The sequence below is a fragment of the Nerophis lumbriciformis genome, linkage group LG16 (genome assembly GCF_033978685.3).
Source record: "Nerophis lumbriciformis linkage group LG16, RoL_Nlum_v2.1, whole genome shotgun sequence".
Classification (NCBI taxonomy): Eukaryota; Metazoa; Chordata; class Actinopteri; order Syngnathiformes; family Syngnathidae; genus Nerophis; species Nerophis lumbriciformis.
In genome coordinates this window covers 1,639,953-1,658,288 of record NC_084563.2, presented here as the reverse complement: position 1 = coordinate 1,658,288, position 18,336 = coordinate 1,639,953, and the positions used below count along the sequence as shown (strand labels likewise).

Sequence of the window (18,336 nt, the reverse complement as noted above, 5' to 3'; positions counted from 1 at the left end):
CCACAATGGAGGTGACTATGATGTGCGTGCTAGGTCACGTTGCGCCGGCGGACAGAGGGGAGCGGGGTCTTAAACAACCATTGTGTGTGTGGACAAGGATAAGGTGAGGTGGGATTTACCCTGCATAACCTTAGTGTAGAAGGGGCCTAAAATGGCATGGGATACATGTGCCACTGTCAGTGCCAACGTTCATGCTAATGAGGGGAAATTACACTTCAACCACTGTCGTTGGCTTTGATAGTAGAATTGCTGCTTTGTATTCAAACATATATTGACAGTAAGATTGCTGCTTTGTATTCAAACATATATTGACAGTAAGATTGCTGCTTTGTATTCAAACATATATTGACAGTAAGATTGCTGCTTTGTATTCAAACATATATTGACAGTAAGATTGCTGCTTTGTATTCAAACATATATTGACAGTAAGATTGCTGCTTTGTATTCAAACATATATTGACAGTAAGATTGCTGCTTTGTATTCAAACATATATTGACAGTAAGATTGCTGCTTTGTATTCAAACATATATTGACCGTAAGATTGCTGCTTTGTATTCAAACATATATTGACAGTAAGATTGCTGCTTTGTATTCAAACATATATTGACAGTAAGATTGCTGCTTTGTATTCAAACATATATTGACAGTAAGATTGCTGCTTTGTATTCAAACATATATTGACCGTAAGATTGCTGCTTTGTATTCAAACATATATTGACAGTAAGATTGCTGCTTTGTATTCAAACATATATTGACAGTAAGATTGCTGCTTTGTATTCAAACATATATTGACAGTAAGATTGCTGCTTTGTATTCAAACATATATTGACAGTAAGATTGCTGCTTTGTATTCAAACATATATTGACAGTAAGATTGCTGCTTTGTATTCAAACATATATTGACAGGAAGATTGCTGCTTTGTATTCAAACATATATTGACAGTAAGATTGCTGCTTTGTATTCAAACATATATTGACAGTAAGATTGCTGCTTTGTATTCAAACATATATTGACAGTAAGATTGCTGCTTTGTATTCAAACATATATTGACAGTAAGATTGCTGCTTTGTATTCAAACATATATTGACCGTAAGATTGCTGCTTTGTATTCAAACATATATTGACAGTAAGATTGCTGCTTTGTATTCAAACATATATTGACAGTAAGATTGCTGCTTTGTATTCAAACATATATTGACAGTAAGATTGCTGCTTTGTATTCAAACATATATTGACAGTAAGATTGCTGCTTTGTATTCAAACATATATTGACAGTAAGATTGCTGCTTTGTATTCAAACATATATTGACAGTAAGATTGCTGCTTTGTATTCAAACATATATTGACAGTAAGATTGCTGCTTTGTATTCAAACATATATTGACAGTAAGATTGCTGCTTTGTATTCAAACATATATTGACCGTAAGATTGCTGCTTTGTATTCAAACATATATTGACAGTAAGATTGCTGCTTTGTATTCAAACATATATTGACAGTAAGATTGCTGCTTTGTATTCAAACATATATTGACAGTAAGATTGCTGCTTTGTATTCAAACATATATTGACCGTAAGATTGCTGCTTTGTATTCAAACATATATTGACAGTAAGATTGCTGCTTTGTATTCAAACATATATTGACAGTAAGATTGCTGCTTTGTATTCAAACATATATTGACAGTAAGATTGCTGCTTTGTATTCAAACATATATTGACAGTAAGATTGCTGCTTTGTATTCAAACATATATTGACAGTAAGATTGCTGCTTTGTATTCAAACATATATTGACAGGAAGATTGCTGCTTTGTATTCAAACATATATTGACAGTAAGATTGCTGCTTTGTATTCAAACATATATTGACAGTAAGATTGCTGCTTTGTATTCAAACATATATTGACAGTAAGATTGCTGCTTTGTATTCAAACATATATTGACAGTAAGATTGCTGCTTTGTATTCAAACATATATTGACCGTAAGATTGCTGCTTTGTATTCAAACATATATTGACAGTAAGATTGCTGCTTTGTATTCAAACATATATTGACAGTAAGATTGCTGCTTTGTATTCAAACATATATTGACAGTAAGATTGCTGCTTTGTATTCAAACATATATTGACCGTAAGATTGCTGCTTTGTATTCAAACATATATTGACAGTAAGATTGCTGCTTTGTATTCAAACATATATTGACAGTAAGATGGCTGCTTTGTATTCAAACATATATTGACAGTAAGATTGCTGCTTTGTATTCAAACATATATTGACAGTAAGATTGCTGCTTTGTATTCAAACATATATTGACAGTAAGATTGCTGCTTTGTATTCAAACATATATTGACAGTAAGATTGCTGCTTTGTATTCAAACATATATTGACAGTAAGATTGCTGCTTTGTATTCAAACATATATTGACAGGAAGATTGCTGCTTTGTATTCAAACATATATTGACAGTAAGATTGCTGCTTTGTATTCAAACATATATTGACAGTAAGATTGCTGCTTTGTATTCAAACATATATTGACAGTAAGATTGCTGCTTTGTATTCAAACATATATTGACAGTAAGATTGCTGCTTTGTATTCAAACATATATTGACCGTAAGATTGCTGCTTTGTATTCAAACATATATTGACAGTAAGATTGCTGCTTTGTATTCAAACATATATTGACAGTAAGATTGCTGCTTTGTATTCAAACATATATTGACAGTAAGATTGCTGCTTTGTATTCAAACATATATTGACAGTAAGATTGCTGCTTTGTATTCAAACATATATTGACAGTAGGATTGCTGCTTTGTATTCAAACAGTTGTCTTTCTCACTACGCTTGCTCAGGCACACCCTCCTGGTGTTGGACTAGAAATATTTGGGGTTCAAATTTTAAAAGACTTTTAATGGACTTTTCATAGAAAACATTGTTTGTGTCACTTGAATATATGAAAGTGAGTGTTTGAACGCAGCATCACAACAACTAACATGCGAGGCGTTCAAGTTCCTCACCTCTCCAACGATCTGCAAGCGATGCGTTGAAGGGGAAAGTGAAAAGTGAATTTAAGCACAGAGGCGTTAAAAGTGTGAAACGTTGAAGTAGTGGCCACTCGCCTGTACTCTCCGAAGGTTTCGTCCTTCATTGGCCGAGCTTCCGAGTCCACCTCTTTGTCTTCCTTGTCCTTCACTGCGGGACCCAAACAGAACCCGTTAGGTCCGAGCCCGCAGGAGAGAGAAAAATGTCACTTTTTGGCACGCTTACCTGCGTATTTGCCGCCCTTTCTGCGCTTGATGAGGCAGAGGATGAGCAGTATGAGGATGAGCAGCACTATGGCGCTGATGAGTCCGATGAGCCAGCCCTGAGTGGCAAAGCCGCCGCTCACCTCCGAGGGCCCTGGTGACAACATTATTGCTAGTTCATGTGCTCACCACCCACCAGGGTGCACTACCTACTGATTATTGTGATGGTGGGAATGCCAAGAGGAGCTTTTTCTATATAAAACAAGAGGTGTGCTAATTCCATGAATGGTACCATGAAATGATTAACGTGGACCCCGACTTAAACAAGTGGAAAAACTTATTGGGGTGTTACCATTTAGTGGTCAATTGTAGGGAATATGTACTGTACTGTGCAATCTACTAATAAAAGTCTCAATCAATCAATTCAAAGGACAACATTTATTTTTGCTGACTGTCGCGGCCTGAAGTGCTTGAATTTTCCGCAGGTTTTTTTCAAAAGTTTTCCATTTTGAGAATTCTGGGCATTACAGAACTTTGAATTTGTCCATTTATTTGGATGGGAATATCCCGGAATTTTGGGAAAAACCAAAATATTTGAAAATATTGATACTAGCACAATTGCCCTAGCCTAGATGATATGAATGGCTTGGTGTTAGAAGGTTTCCAATCGCTTGAAAAATGCCCACGTAGTAACGGTTGAAATTGAGGATTGGAATTTTAGAATTCCTGGAAAAGCGGGAATTTGTGTGGGAAACAAATAGGAGCATTTGTTGTCCCAACTAAGAAGAAGGTTTTGAAGGTAGAATGGCTGGAATTGTTTGAAAACTGTGGCCTGTGAAAACTTTCAAGGAAAAGGTGAAAATAGGGCTTTGGACAACCAGGAATTTGGTGAATTTCTGGAATTTTTTTGAACTTGGAAAATAGTAGTTTGATTTTCCAAGGTGAGTGGAGTGTGTGGATGGTAGTTTGATTGTCCAAGGTGAGTGGACTGTGTGGATGGTAGTTGGATTGTCCAAGGTGAGTGGAGTGTGTGGATGGTAGTTTGATTGTCCAAGGTGAGTGGAGTGTGTGGATGGTAGTTGGATTGTCCAAGGTGAGTGGAGTGTGTGGATGGTAGTTTGATTGTCCAAGGTGAGTGGAGTGTGTGGATGGTAGTTTGATTGTCCAAGGTCAGTGGAGTGTGTGGATGGTAGTTTGATTGTCCAAGGTGAGTGGAGTGTGTGGATGGTAGTTTGATTGTCCAAGGTCAGTGGAGTGTGTGGATGGTAGTTTGATTGTCCAAGGTGAGTGGAGTGTGTGGATGGTAGTTGGATTGTCCAAGGTGAGTGGAGTGTGTGGATGGTAGTTTGATTGTCCAAGGTGAGTGGACTGTGTGGATGGTAGTTTGATTGTCCAAGGTGAGTGGAGTGTGTGGATGGTAGTTGGATTGTCCAAGGTGAGTGGAGTGTGTGGATGGTAGTTGGATTGTCCAAGGTGAGTGGAGTGTGTGGATGGTAGTTTGATTGTCCAAGGTGAGTGGAGTGTGTGGATGGTAGTTTGATTGTCCAAGGTGAGTGGAGTGTGTGGATGGTAGTTTGATTGATGGTGGAATGGTTCAAATCAGCTAAGAAATGTGGGAATTGTGCAAGTTAGGAACCGAAAGAAGCTCTGACAATTGAGGAATAGTCTATATTTTGTTGCCGTTCCTGCTTCATCTACGTAAGAAACAAACAAAAATGTACACAATGTAAGTATGTATGTCATGTAGTGACATTCGTAATAACATGTAATATATACATGATGTAAGTATATATGTCATGTAGTAACATTCATAATAACATGTAATATATACATGATGTAAGTATATATGTCATGTAGTAACATTCATAATAACATGTAATATATACATGATGTAAGTATATATGTCATGTAGTGACATTCATAATAACATGTAATATATACATGATGTAAGTATATATGTCATGTAGTGACATTCATAATAACATGTAATATATACATGATGTAAGTATATATGTCATGTAGTAACATTCATAATAACATGTAATATATACATGATGTAAGTATATATGTCATGTAGTAACATTCATAATAACATGTCATATATACATGATGTAAGTATATATGTCATGTAGTAACATTCATAATAACATGTAATATATACATGATGTAAGTATATATGTCATGTAGTAACATTCATAATAACATGTAATATATACATGATGTAAGTATATATGTAGTATTTAGTAACATTCATAATAACATGTAATATATACATGATGTAAGTATATATGTCATGTAGTAACATTCATAATAACATGTAATATATACATGATGTAAGTATATATGTCATGTAGTAACATTCATAATAACATGTAATATATACATGATGTAAGTATATATGTCATGTAGTAACATTCATAATAACATGTAATATATACATGATGTAAGTATATATGTCATGTAGTAACATTCATAGTAACATGTAATATATACATGATGTAAGTATATATGTCATGTAGTAACATTCATAATAACATGTAATATATACATGATGTAAGTATATATGTAGTATCTAGTAACATTCATAATAACATGTAATATATACATGATGTAAGTATATATGTCATGTAGTAACATTCATAATAACATGTAATATATACATGATGTAAATATATATGTCATGTAGTAACATTCATAATAACATGTAATATATACATGATGTAAGTATATATGTCATGTAGTGACATTCATAATAACATGTAATATATACATGATGTAAGTATATATGTCATGTAGTGACATTCATAATAACATGTAATATATACATGATGTAAGTATATATGTCATGTAGTAACATTCATAATAACATGTAATATATACATGATGTACGTATATATGTCATGTAGTAACATTCATAATAACATGTAATATATACATGATGTAAGTATATATGTCATGTAGTAACATTCATAATAACATGTAATATATACATGATGTAAGTATATATGTCATGTAGTAACATTCATAATAACATGTAATATATACATGATGTAAGTATATATGTCATGTAGTAACATTCATAATAACATGTAATATATACATGATGTAAGTATATATGTCATGTAGTAACATTCATAATAACATGTAATATATACATGATGTAAGTATATATGTCATGTAGTAACATTCATAATAACATGTAATATATACATGATGTAAGTATATATGTCATGTAGTAACATTCATAATAACATGTAATATATACATGATGTAAGTATATATGTCATGTAGTGACATTCATAATAACATGTAATATATACATGATGTAAGTATATATGTCATGTAGTGACATTCATAATAACATGTAATATATACATGATGTAAGTATATATGTCATGTAGTAACATTCATAATAACATGTAATATATACATGATGTAAGTATATATGTCATGTAGTAACATTCATAATAACATGTCATATATACATGATGTAAGTATATATGTCATGTAGTAACATTCATAATAACATGTAATATATACATGATGTAAGTATATATGTCATGTAGTAACATTCATAATAACATGTAATATATACATGATGTAAGTATATATGTAGTATTTAGTAACATTCATAATAACATGTAATATATACATGATGTAAGTATATATGTCATGTAGTAACATTCATAATAACATGTAATATATACATGATGTAAGTATATATGTCATGTAGTAACATTCATAATAACATGTAATATATACATGATGTAAGTATATATGTCATGTAGTAACATTCATAATAACATGTAATATATACATGATGTAAGTATATATGTCATGTAGTAACATTCATAGTAACATGTAATATATACATGATGTAAGTATATATGTCATGTAGTAACATTCATAATAACATGTAATATATACATGATGTAAGTATATATGTAGTATCTAGTAACATTCATAATAACATGTAATATATACATGATGTAAGTATATATGTCATGTAGTAACATTCATAATAACATGTAATATATACATGATGTAAATATATATGTCATGTAGTAACATTCATAATAACATGTAATATATACATGATGTAAGTATATATGTCATGTAGTGACATTCATAATAACATGTAATATATACATGATGTAAGTATATATGTCATGTAGTGACATTCATAATAACATGTAATATATACATGATGTAAGTATATATGTCATGTAGTAACATTCATAATAACATGTAATATATACATGATGTACGTATATATGTCATGTAGTAACATTCATAATAACATGTAATATATACATGATGTAAGTATATATGTCATGTAGTAACATTCATAATAACATGTAATATATACATGATGTAAGTATATATGTCATGTAGTAACATTCATAATAACATGTAATATATACATGATGTAAGTATATATGTCATGTAGTAACATTCATAATAACATGTAATATATACATGATGTAAGTATATATGTCATGTAGTAACATTCATAATAACATGTAATATATACATGATGTAAGTATATATGTCATGTAGTAACATTCATAGTAACATGTAATATATACATGATGTAAGTATATATGTCATGTAGTAACATTCATAATAACATGTAATATATACATGATGTAAGTATATATGTAGTATTTAGTAACATTCATAATAACATGTAATATATACATGATGTAAGTATATATGTCATGTAGTAACATTCATAATAACATGTAATATATACATGATGTAAGTATATATGTCATGTAGTAACATTCATAATAACATGTAATATATACATGATGTAAGTATATATGTCATGTAGTAACATTCATAATAACATGTAATATATACATGATGTAAGTATATATGTCATGTAGTAACATTCATAATAACATGTAATATATACATGATGTAAGTATATATGTCATGTAGTAACATTCATAATAACATGTAATATATACATGATGTAAGTATATATGTAGTATCTAGTAACATTCATAATAACATGTAATATATACATGATGTAAGTATATATGTCATGTAATAACATTCATAATAACATGTAATATATACATGATGTAAGTATATATGTCATGTAGTAACATTCATAATAACATGTAATATATACATGATGTAAGTATATACGTCATGTAGTAACATTCATAATATCATGTAATATTTCAATATTTTCATCATACTGTAAGTATATAAGTAATGTAGTAACATTAATAATAACTTGTCATTTTTACGTATTTTGCTCATTTAAAGCCTTCATTTCATAGACGTTCCCTTTCCCCCGCAACAAGCCTAATCCTGGCAGACTTCATGAGAGACAACAAAGAATGATGTGCATGAGGAGAATTTGTTGTGCTAATCAAAAAGAAAAATTCAGCCTTGTGAAAAAACAACAAACATATTTTGGTGTTGCTAAGCCTTTCTCATGCAAAGTCAAAGAAAGTTACGTAGTCGCTAGCTATGTTAGCATGCTGGTGTGGTAATGTGTTTATAGCGTGCTCCTTATAAAGTACCAGGTCCTAAGGTCCATGCTGCTGACTCCCACTGTGTGTAGTTCCCATGCATGACCACAAGGTGGTACTCAGTTCCTGGCTGAAGGCCCGTCAGCGAGTAGAACGCCTGCGTGGAGTTCACCATTTCTGACTTCTCCCACTGAACACCAGCTGAAAACCAGAGCGAGAGCATGTTTTCCTCCATCACGGTCTTCAGCTTTTTTTTTGTCACATACCACTCTTCCTAAGAAAGCTGATGTGGAAGCCGTGGTTCCTCTCTCGCTCTCCAGGTACCCAGCTTAAGTTGAACGCCATGTTACTTGGCGTGATGGTGATGTTTGACGGGGGAACTGCATGGAGGGAGAGCATGAACATAATCTGGCAGGAAGAACCTGGTCCATAGGATGACTTGATCTTGACAGAGTTAGGGAAGAGCTTATAAAACTGTGAATACAATTGTCCTGAAACTACTTGGAAGACCACCTCACCAACAAATATCATGACCGTTAGAAGTTGTCATTTTACCTCCGTCAAAGAGGGTGGCGTTCCTCTTTGTGATAGGCTGTCCTTCCCCTGCGGCGGTGCGAGCAATCACCTTGAAGTTGTAATAGCCCTGAGGGCTCAGAGTGTCCAACACAAGGTGGGTCACATTGGGATCACCGATCATCTCTATCTGGAGCGGACTATCTCTGCTCTTCACCTCTGCACATGCAGAAAACACAGCACAATCACTCTGTGAACTTTCAAGATGTTTACAGAATCTCAACTCTGGAAGCGTTTGGTCTCATTCTAGAAGGATTAGGCACACATCGGACATACCTTGTTGGTACTGCACCACGTATCCCAGCAGATTTCCATTGGTTTCCACTGGGGGGGTCCAGTAGAGAATAATAGAGTTTTCTGATGGGCTCTCAAATGTTAGCGACGCTGGAGGTCCGGGAGCTGCACCATGACAATGAGGTGAAGAAATATCAAACCTCTGTACAAACATTTAAGAAATAGCCCTTTATCTGAGGCTTACCTCCTTCTGGGGTGCTGAAGTGGACTGCCGCAGAAGGAGGGCTCTCTCCTTTGCTGTTAAAGGCCGCGACGGAAAGCTTGTACTGAGAATAAAGCTGCAGCCCTGTCACTTCCTCTGACTTCTTATTTCCCAGGACCACCACCACCTTATCATCCTCCTTGGCTTGATCCCATCTTCCTTCTCGCTCCCTGTCTTCCTGCCAGTGGTTCTTTTCCCCAGGTGACCGTCGGCCCCGACCCCCTTGTGGACCATGCCTCTTGATATAGATCTGACACGAAGGACAAGGATTAGACTTCAAATAGTGTGTCTAAGACTCTCATATGGACATAGGTACATGGGATTACAGATGACATGTGTTGTTGTTGTCAGGAGTCAGCACAAACTCGGATTAAAAACAGTCCCTGATTTTAACAGCCTCTAGTACCTTGTATCCCAGAAGAAGGCCTCTAACGTTCTGGGCTTCATTCCACTTAACAGCAACGGTCCTGTTCATCACTGTGACTGAGACTCCACTGGGAGCTTCCTCAGGAACTAAGACAAGGAATTCATCTCATTTGGACCCAAACTGACCAACTAAGGCAAATATGCTGAACTTGGTATGGAGTTTTTTGTGTAGTACCATCCTCTCCAGAATATCCGATCTCAGCCTCCATTGTAGGTCCTTCACCCAGTGAGTTGACGGCTTGGACTTTAATCTCAAATGGCACGTATGTTCCCGTGTTGTTCACCAAGAAGGGCGGAGACTTGGCGTGGCCGTGGTTCCAATGAACACTCTTGCCACCCTCCTCCCTCCATAAAACCTTGTACTGGAAGCCCTCGCTGTTGTGTGATCTTCTGGGCATCTCCTACGAGTCCACAAAAGGTTAAAAGTATGAGTTTTTTACCGAATCTATCTCTTGTCTGAGGAGACCTCTGGAAGAACACAGTAGCGGAGGTTATGCATTGCAACAGTAGGTATCTAATCAGAAAGGTGAGAGTGAGAAAGTTTTGTGATTCAAGAGCATGTTGAAGTACTTACATCCCACATAATAGCCAGAGTTCCCTTGTCGGAGGACTCACTGCGCACATTGGTAGGATTTGTGTATGGTACTAGGAAAAAGGACAAGGCATCACTTTGTAGATACTTAAAATGACTTTTTTAGGTGTGTACAAACACTCTTGTACGTATGTTTGCTTCTTCTCCTAAAACAATCTGCTTGACTTTGGTGTCTCCTACCAGCAGGGGGCGTGCTGTAGAAGTGTGTGGTCTGGCTGGGGTTGCTGGGACCGAGCGCATTGACTGCGATGACCCGGAAGGCATACTTGCAGAAAGGGCGGAGGGACAGCTGTCGGTGGTTAAAGTTGCCCGGCACTTGTTCCATCACCTCCCACTTCCACATGTCGTCCTCCTGCCTCTGTGACAACTGCTCCTCCTTTGCCTCCACCAGGAACTCTGCAAGTGTTAGGGGGCCGTGGAGGTCACATGGTGCACCTTGTGATCACCAGCACATGTGCGAGGGTACCTGTGATGGGGCTGTTGTGGGAGCCACCGGGGATCCAACTCAGAGTCAAACTGTAGTCCTTCACGTCAGACAGAGTCAGATTCTTAGGCGGGTCTGGACGGGCTGAAAGTCCAACATAAAATGTAGGGTTGTCTCCATAATAATATTTTGGTACAGGTAATGCACTTGGATCATTTTTGATACTTTTCTATATAAAGGGCACCACAAAAAATTTAATTATTGTCTTTATTGGAAACATTTTTTTAGTGTACATGAAAAATATGTTTATTATTGTAATTTAGTCCTTAAATAAAATAGTGAACTTATTGTCTTTTAGTAGTAAGTAAACAAACAAAGACTCCTAATTAGTCTATGCAGTAACATATTGTGTCATTTATACACCTATTATTTTATACACATTATGAGGGACAAACTGTAAAAATGTATTATTAATCTACTTGTTCATTTACTGTTAATATCTGCTTATTTTCTGTTTTAACATGTTCTATCTACACTTCTGTTAAAATGTAATAATCACTTATTCTTCTCTTCTTTGATACTTGACATTAGTTTTGGATGATACCACACATTTAGGTATGGATGTGATACCATGTAGTTACAGGATCATACATTGGTCATATTCAAAGCCCTCAAGTGTCCAGGGACATATTTATTGCGTTTATAAACATAATATGAATAAATAAAAAACGTAAAAAAAATTTGTGATGCTGAAAAATATCGATGTAATCATAGTAGTCTTGACTCGATATGCTCCTGTACTTGGTATCATTACAGTGGATGTCAGGTGCAGATCCACCCATGGCGTTTGTTTACATTCTTACGCCGGTGAGCTATTGTATCCTCCTACGGTGTGTAGTGAAGCATGTTTAGCTATTTCCTTGTCCTCCAGTAATATTAATACTTGGAATAAACTTAATTTATTTTCCGAGTTTATAAACATATTATACATTTTTTTTAAAGAAAAAAATATTTTGATACGATAAAAAATATCAATGTAATCATCGTAGTATCCACTAGATGCGCTATTGTACTTGGTATCATTACAGTGGATGTCAGGTGTAGATCCAACCATAGCATTTGTTTACATTGAGAAGTACTAGCTTGCTGTTAGCGGTGAGCTATTGTATCCTCCTACGGTGTGTAGTGAAGCATGTTTAGCTATTCCTCATCCTCCAGTGATAACAATACTTGTAAGAAACTTACTTTATTTGTCGCCATGGAGGCCAGGATTAGTGATTTAAGTAGTGATTCAGTAGCTGAAACGCTGCCCACTGTGGATGGACGTTGACCGCTAGCTAGTTAGCCATGTGTTAAAGCAGCTCTTCCTGAGGGTGTTTCAGTGTTATAACTTCACCTTTATCTTGACTTTTTACACCACGATGCGTCCATTCTCCCTTTTCTGTCTACACACTGTGTCTGCTTGTAAGTACTCTGTGTGTGTGCACTGCCCAACATGCTCCTCTGCTGGTAAAACGTCAGCGTGACTGTAGGCCTGTTAAAGGAGACCCAATATCTGCGGTGGCCTGGCAGTGCAAAACACTTTAACATTTAAGAAAATAAATTACAAATAGAGAAAACACAAAACAAAGGCCAAGACAACTTACAATTTCAGAAATTAAAAAAAGAAAAATACAAAACACTTAACAATAAAAAAAAAAAACACCAAAACAAAAGACAAAACACTTTACAATTTCAGAAAACACAAAAACAAAAGCCCAAACAACTTACAATTCCGTGAACCGGAAGGGAATGTCCCAAAATGACAGATTGACAGCTACTGTACGTCAGTCATCCACTGAGTCTTCACTTCCTCATCCAAGCTAGGTGGATATGAAGAAAATGATTGGCTGACTTGGCTGTCAATCTCTCATTTTAGGACCTTCCCTTTTGTAAGTTGGTTTATATTTTCTTTTTGTGTTTTCTGAAATTGTAAAGTGCCATAGTGGCTCTCTAGCAGGTTGTGGAACATAGTGGTGGGGGCCATAGTGGCTCTCGAGCAGGCTGTGGAACACAGTGGTGGGGGCCATAGTGGCTCTCGAGCAGGCTGTGGAACACAGTGGTGGGGGCCATAGTCGCTCTCTAGCAGGCTGTGGAACATAGTAGTGGGGGCCATAGTGGCTCTCTAGCAGGTTTTGGGGGCCAGGCTGTGGAACACAGTGGTGGGGGCCATAGTGGCTCTCGAGCAGGCTGTGGAACATAGTAGTGGGGGCCATAGTGGCTCTCTAGCAGGTTGTGGGGGCCATAGTGGCTCTCTAGCAGGCTGTGGAACATAGTAGTGGGGGCCATAGTGGCTCTCTAGCAGGTTTTGGGGGCCATAGTGGCTCTCTAGCAGGCTGTGGAACACAGTGGTCGGGGCCATAGTGGCTCTCTAGCAGGCTGTGGTACATAGTAGTGGGGGCCATAGTGGCTCTCTAGCAGGTTTTGGGGGCCATAGTGGCTCTCTAGCAAGCTGTGGAACACAGTGGTGGGGGCCATAGTGGCTCTCGAGCAGGCTGTGGAACACAGTGGTGGGGGCCATAGTGGCTCTCGAGCAGGCTGTGGAACATAGTAGTGGGGGCCATAGTGGCTAAATGCCACCTTTGTTCTGGTATTTGCTAAAGATAAAAGGCCAGTGACAGAGGAGCTCAGGATCGGCCAGGGTTGATACGGTAAAAGCAGGCCAGATAGATGAGAAGACGCAAGGCCATGAAGACATTTAAAAACTAACTTTGAAATGAAGACAATGAGCCACTTTAGAACTTGCGTAAGGAGCTCCCGCCTCTTGTCAGCTACCCTGAGTTTTGTAATAAATGTGGACTTCTGATATTGTATTTGGGAAGGCCAGAGAGCAGAGCGCTAGTTGTAATAAAAGCATGCATTAACACCTACAGAATGTGTTGGTCTGAGAGACTCTGACTATGTTCTTAAAATGATTTAAAAAAAAACATTTTTGCAATATTTTTAATATGTGGGATAAGAGTCAGCTTGGATTCAAAAATGACTCCCAAGTATTTTCATGGATTGCCTTGGTTTAAAATGTTGTTAAAAGTTTATCCCTCTGGCCTTGAGGGCCTAAAACTCAAACCTCGGTTTTGTCCTTGTTGAGCTGGAGGAAATTCACCACCATTAAGGCTGTCTTCGACTAAGAAGTTTCATAGTCCAATCTGATTCTTTTGAATTCGTCATAAGTGGATGATCCGTCGACGATGTGCAAAACTAACAAGAGCGGGACTATCCCTTAGAGATAGTGTGAGAAGCTCTGTCATTCGTTGAGAGCTTGGAAGCAAGTCACAGATGAGGTGGCTCTGGTCACATGAGGCATCTGGTCAGGATACACCTAAAATGCCTCCCTGGGGAGGTATCCTGGGCTCCAGCTGGTAGGGGAACAGGGACATACAGAAGATCCAAGGCATGCTGGAGAGTCTGTGTCTCTAAGCTAGCCTGGGAACACCTTGGAATTGCCTGGGAGGACCTGAATAAAGTAGCCGGGGAAAAGGAAGTCTGAACTTCTCTGCTTAGGAAACTTGACCCCAGATAAGCAGAAGAAGATGGATGGATGGATATCAAGAGCACAGCTAATGTGGATCCTAACAATTGAACAGATCGCATTTGTGACCATTTCGACCTCAAAAATGCTAAAACACTCCAGTACAAAAAATAAAAAGGGCAAAGATGGGATGGTTTAGTGAGGTTTTTGGATCTCAGCTTCAGCTCTAACCGAGCACCGAGAAGACAATGAAACTGAACTATTCAGAGGAAATAAGGTTTCTAGAGGTGAACCAGCATGAGGAAACAAACTGGTCAAAGCCGCACCTTGGCAGCGTGTGACGAGTACAATTTCCAAAGTCCCAACAAGAACTAAGTATATGTCCTGGGGTTCAATATCGGATTATTTGACTGTGAGGTCGACGGTCGAATCAGACTCTGAATTGACCCATGGAATTGTCCAATAGTCGACTATTTTAAGATACAGTGAGAACCTCTCCTGGATCACCAACACCACATCACTAGAATGCCCAGGAGCATCTTGAAAGCAGCTGGGAAGACCATGGACACCTATAAAGCACACACTCCAACCCCATCCTTCACGTTAACTCTTCAGCGTCCTCCCCGATGGCAGGAATGAGATTGCCATCTTGGACCAGTTTCATCTTATCAAGCTGTCAGGAAGCTGAACGCTCACTGCCCCTACCACACCCACCCATACCACACCCGCCCCTGCGCCTACAACTCTGGTGTTTGAGTGCAACATTAATCACAAGATTGCAGCTCTAGTTTTTGCCAGCAGGTGGCAATGTCACTTTGTTAACTCACCTATGACTGTGACGGAGCCGCTGGCGGTCGCCTGATCAACCTCTGTGATGATCTCACAGGAATACTCAGCGTTGTCTTTTGATTGGACATCCGTCACTTGCAGAGTACCGTTGACAAAGAAGGTGTACCTAGACACACAAGCTCCTGCAAGTGACTTATTATTTCTAACATTATTTTCTTTCAACGATAACTCTAGTATCGGCGCTACAAAATTAGGAAGTTTCGGGAACCGAGACCCATAAACATTGCTTTGAGACTTTACGTTATGGACATGTCGTTGTCATTACTTGTCATCAAGGGACGAGTCCTGCAGTTTTTGTCCGTCCTTCCTCCAGACGATGGTGTAGCGGAGCAGTCTGGGGTCCTTGTAGAAATGACAGTCCAGCAAAGCGCTCCCACCCCGCAGCGCTCGCACATCCTGCGGACCCGCCAGAATCACCGTCCCATCTAACGGCAGCCAAGACAGTTAAGGCGTTTCGGAAGTGAGAAAGTCCATCTCTGTGGTTTTTTCGTGCGACACTCACTGAACACTTTCAGGTGCGCGTCGATAGAGATGTTGGTGTTTTTGATGAAGCAGCTGTACACGCCTATGTCGCCGTAACCGACGTCAGACACCTCCAGCGTCCCGTCGGTGAGCAGGGAGACACGAGGGTTCGACAGCAGGGGGTCCGGGTCCTTGCCCTCCCTGAAAAGCATGTGTGCAGTAACAGATGCAGTAATGACATAGACAAGTTCAAACAAGATGCCAAGGATGAGCAGGGCAGTACCACACCTCCAAAACAACTTATTCCACATAATGAACCAGAACAGGAGGGGCAGAAAAAAGGTGAAACGAACACAAAACTAAAGAGGAACGCAAGGACAGAAAGAAATTGGGCACCCATATTATCGTTAGCTTTGTCTTCAACTAAATTGCCTTTTTTTCATAGCTTTATTCCACTTTTTTGTCCAGCTGGACCATACAGGCCACACGGGTGTGGATGCTGCGTCTGCAGGACCATCTCCGTGGTCACACTCACCACGCCACGTGAGGCAGCGGCGAGCCGAAGGTTTTACAGGACAGCTTGATGGTTCCGCCCTCGGTGACTTTGTACACGACCCCGTCTGAGGACAGGATCTGAGGGGGGAGCTCTGAGGGACACACGTCACTAAAGGTCAGCCATTGGACAAGACTACTAAAGGTCAGCCATTAAATATGTGACATGGTGTCTGCGTCTTGACGGGACGTTTGTCTCTTTTTAATGGATTATACATTTTCATCAATTGCCAATCGTCTCAACAATAGTGTATTCAAAAAATGTCAAAGTTGAAAAGTGTGTTTAATGTGTCTGTAGCTTTAATGCTAATGAGCTGTGTTTGTCTTTGACAAGAGTGTGTATATATTACAGGTGTCCCAATACAATATTCATTTCGGTTCAATATCAGCAAGAAACAAGCATATGTGCTTCTATTTAAATAGAAGAGGTAGGTCCAAACTATGGACCACATCTTCTTTTTGGCCCATGAGATCAATAAGGAATCTGGCATGGAATGTGCTTTCAAATTTATTTTGGATATCTGTTGATCTTAAAAAAGCAACTTTAGCGCCATATTGAGGGCAATGAGAGTAAATCAGGTCAATGACCATGAATTGAGCATTGAACTGAATATAGAAAACCTTTTTCTTATATGACCCAATTCAAACAACCTTTCCAAGTCATGGCGCTAAAAACCAGCAACCAACACAAATTGTCAACACACATAGTTACACATAACACAATCTGCTCATTGAACTTTGGGAATATTATAAAAAAACGTCCATGCACCATAAAAACATTTTAAATCCATTACAATGTATGATGGGAAAATACAAACCACTCTTTCTTTTTACACTTATCTATGTGTGGCCTATTTTAGTTGCTTGATATTTCTGATGGATTACAAAACTTTAAGGAGGTTGTGTGTGTGTTGTAAGTACAGGTGTGTGTATTGTAAGTACAGGTGTGTGTATAAGTACATGTGTGTGTATTGTAAGTACAGGTGTGTGTGCTTACCGACAACATGGAGGTAGGCGTTGATGAGAAGGGCGCCATGTTTGTTGGCGGCCTCACACTGATACACGGCCGTGTCTTGCAGCTCCACGTCCAGCAGCTTCAAGACGCCGTCCAAGACGCTGCGGCGAGGGTCTGCATCCACCTCTGTGGGACACATCAGGACTTTAGAGTGAGCATGACAGTTTCAGACTTCAGAGTATCCACCTCTGTGGGAAACATCAGGACTTCAGAGCGAGCATGACAGTTTGGAGCAAAGCTGAAGAGGCTGGACCTGGGACAAGTACGCCAACAGTCCTGTCAAGTTGGCGTGTTTACCTGAGAGCGACTGGCCGTTGATTCTCCAGGTGATGTTGGGAGTCGGGATGCCTTCAGCCAGACAGTCCAGTCTGACGGTTTCTCCAGGAGCGTAGCGCAGGTTCTGAGGCTCCTTGACCCAGTAAGGAGCAGCTTAGGCATGAAAGAAAAGGTTTTAGTGTGGACACCTAGAGGAGACGCTGACGGAAGCAGAGACCCACCTTCCACGGTCACGGTGAAGGAGTGCGTGGTGGAGCCGTGGGCGTTGAACGCCCGGCACTCGTATTCGCCGTCGTCGCTCTGGCTGATGCTGTCAAAAGAGAGCCAGCGGTTGTGGTTTTCCCCATGGCCGTTGCTCTCGTCCAGGTTGCCGTCCTTCTTGGTCCACTCCACCTTTGGAGTCGGGCTGAAGGAAGAAGAAGAATAAGGTC

General features: G+C 38.6%; 2 protein-coding genes across 6 annotated transcripts in view; one reads left to right on the top strand and one right to left on the bottom strand.

The window, feature by feature from the left end:
• Positions 1–18,336, top strand: part of slc36a1 (solute carrier family 36 member 1) — a 532,187-nt gene that overhangs the window by 322,830 nt on the left and 191,021 nt on the right. The gene's annotated exons all lie outside the window — the stretch shown is intronic.
• LOC133581211 (neural cell adhesion molecule L1.1-like) overlaps positions 1–18,336 on the bottom strand; it is a 74,820-nt gene that overhangs the window by 2,811 nt on the left and 53,673 nt on the right. For 4 of the 5 annotated variants that reach the window (XM_061935301.1, XM_061935305.1, XM_061935303.1 and 1 more), the window contains 20 exons: positions 18,127–18,311; positions 17,927–18,058; positions 17,612–17,755; positions 16,598–16,709; positions 16,103–16,263; positions 15,866–16,025; positions 15,579–15,706; positions 11,286–11,387; positions 11,000–11,215; positions 10,802–10,872; positions 10,403–10,628; positions 10,208–10,314; positions 9,784–10,051; positions 9,582–9,704; positions 9,288–9,464; positions 8,999–9,112; positions 8,784–8,933; positions 3,263–3,394; positions 3,115–3,187; positions 3,013–3,024 (listed from right to left, as the gene is read on the bottom strand). In XM_061935301.1, the coding sequence (XP_061791285.1) occupies positions 3,013–3,024; positions 3,115–3,187; positions 3,263–3,394; positions 8,784–8,933; positions 8,999–9,112; positions 9,288–9,464; positions 9,582–9,704; positions 9,784–10,051; positions 10,208–10,314; positions 10,403–10,628; positions 10,802–10,872; positions 11,000–11,215; positions 11,286–11,387; positions 15,579–15,706; positions 15,866–16,025; positions 16,103–16,263; positions 16,598–16,709; positions 17,612–17,755; positions 17,927–18,058; positions 18,127–18,311 (2,793 nt within the window). The remainder of the gene's footprint in view (positions 1–3,012; positions 3,025–3,114; positions 3,188–3,262; positions 3,395–8,783; positions 8,934–8,998; positions 9,113–9,287; positions 9,465–9,581; positions 9,705–9,783; positions 10,052–10,207; positions 10,315–10,402; positions 10,629–10,801; positions 10,873–10,999; positions 11,216–11,285; positions 11,388–15,578; positions 15,707–15,865; positions 16,026–16,102; positions 16,264–16,597; positions 16,710–17,611; positions 17,756–17,926; positions 18,059–18,126; positions 18,312–18,336) is intronic. The other variant, XM_072914876.1, reaches the window with a different exon arrangement.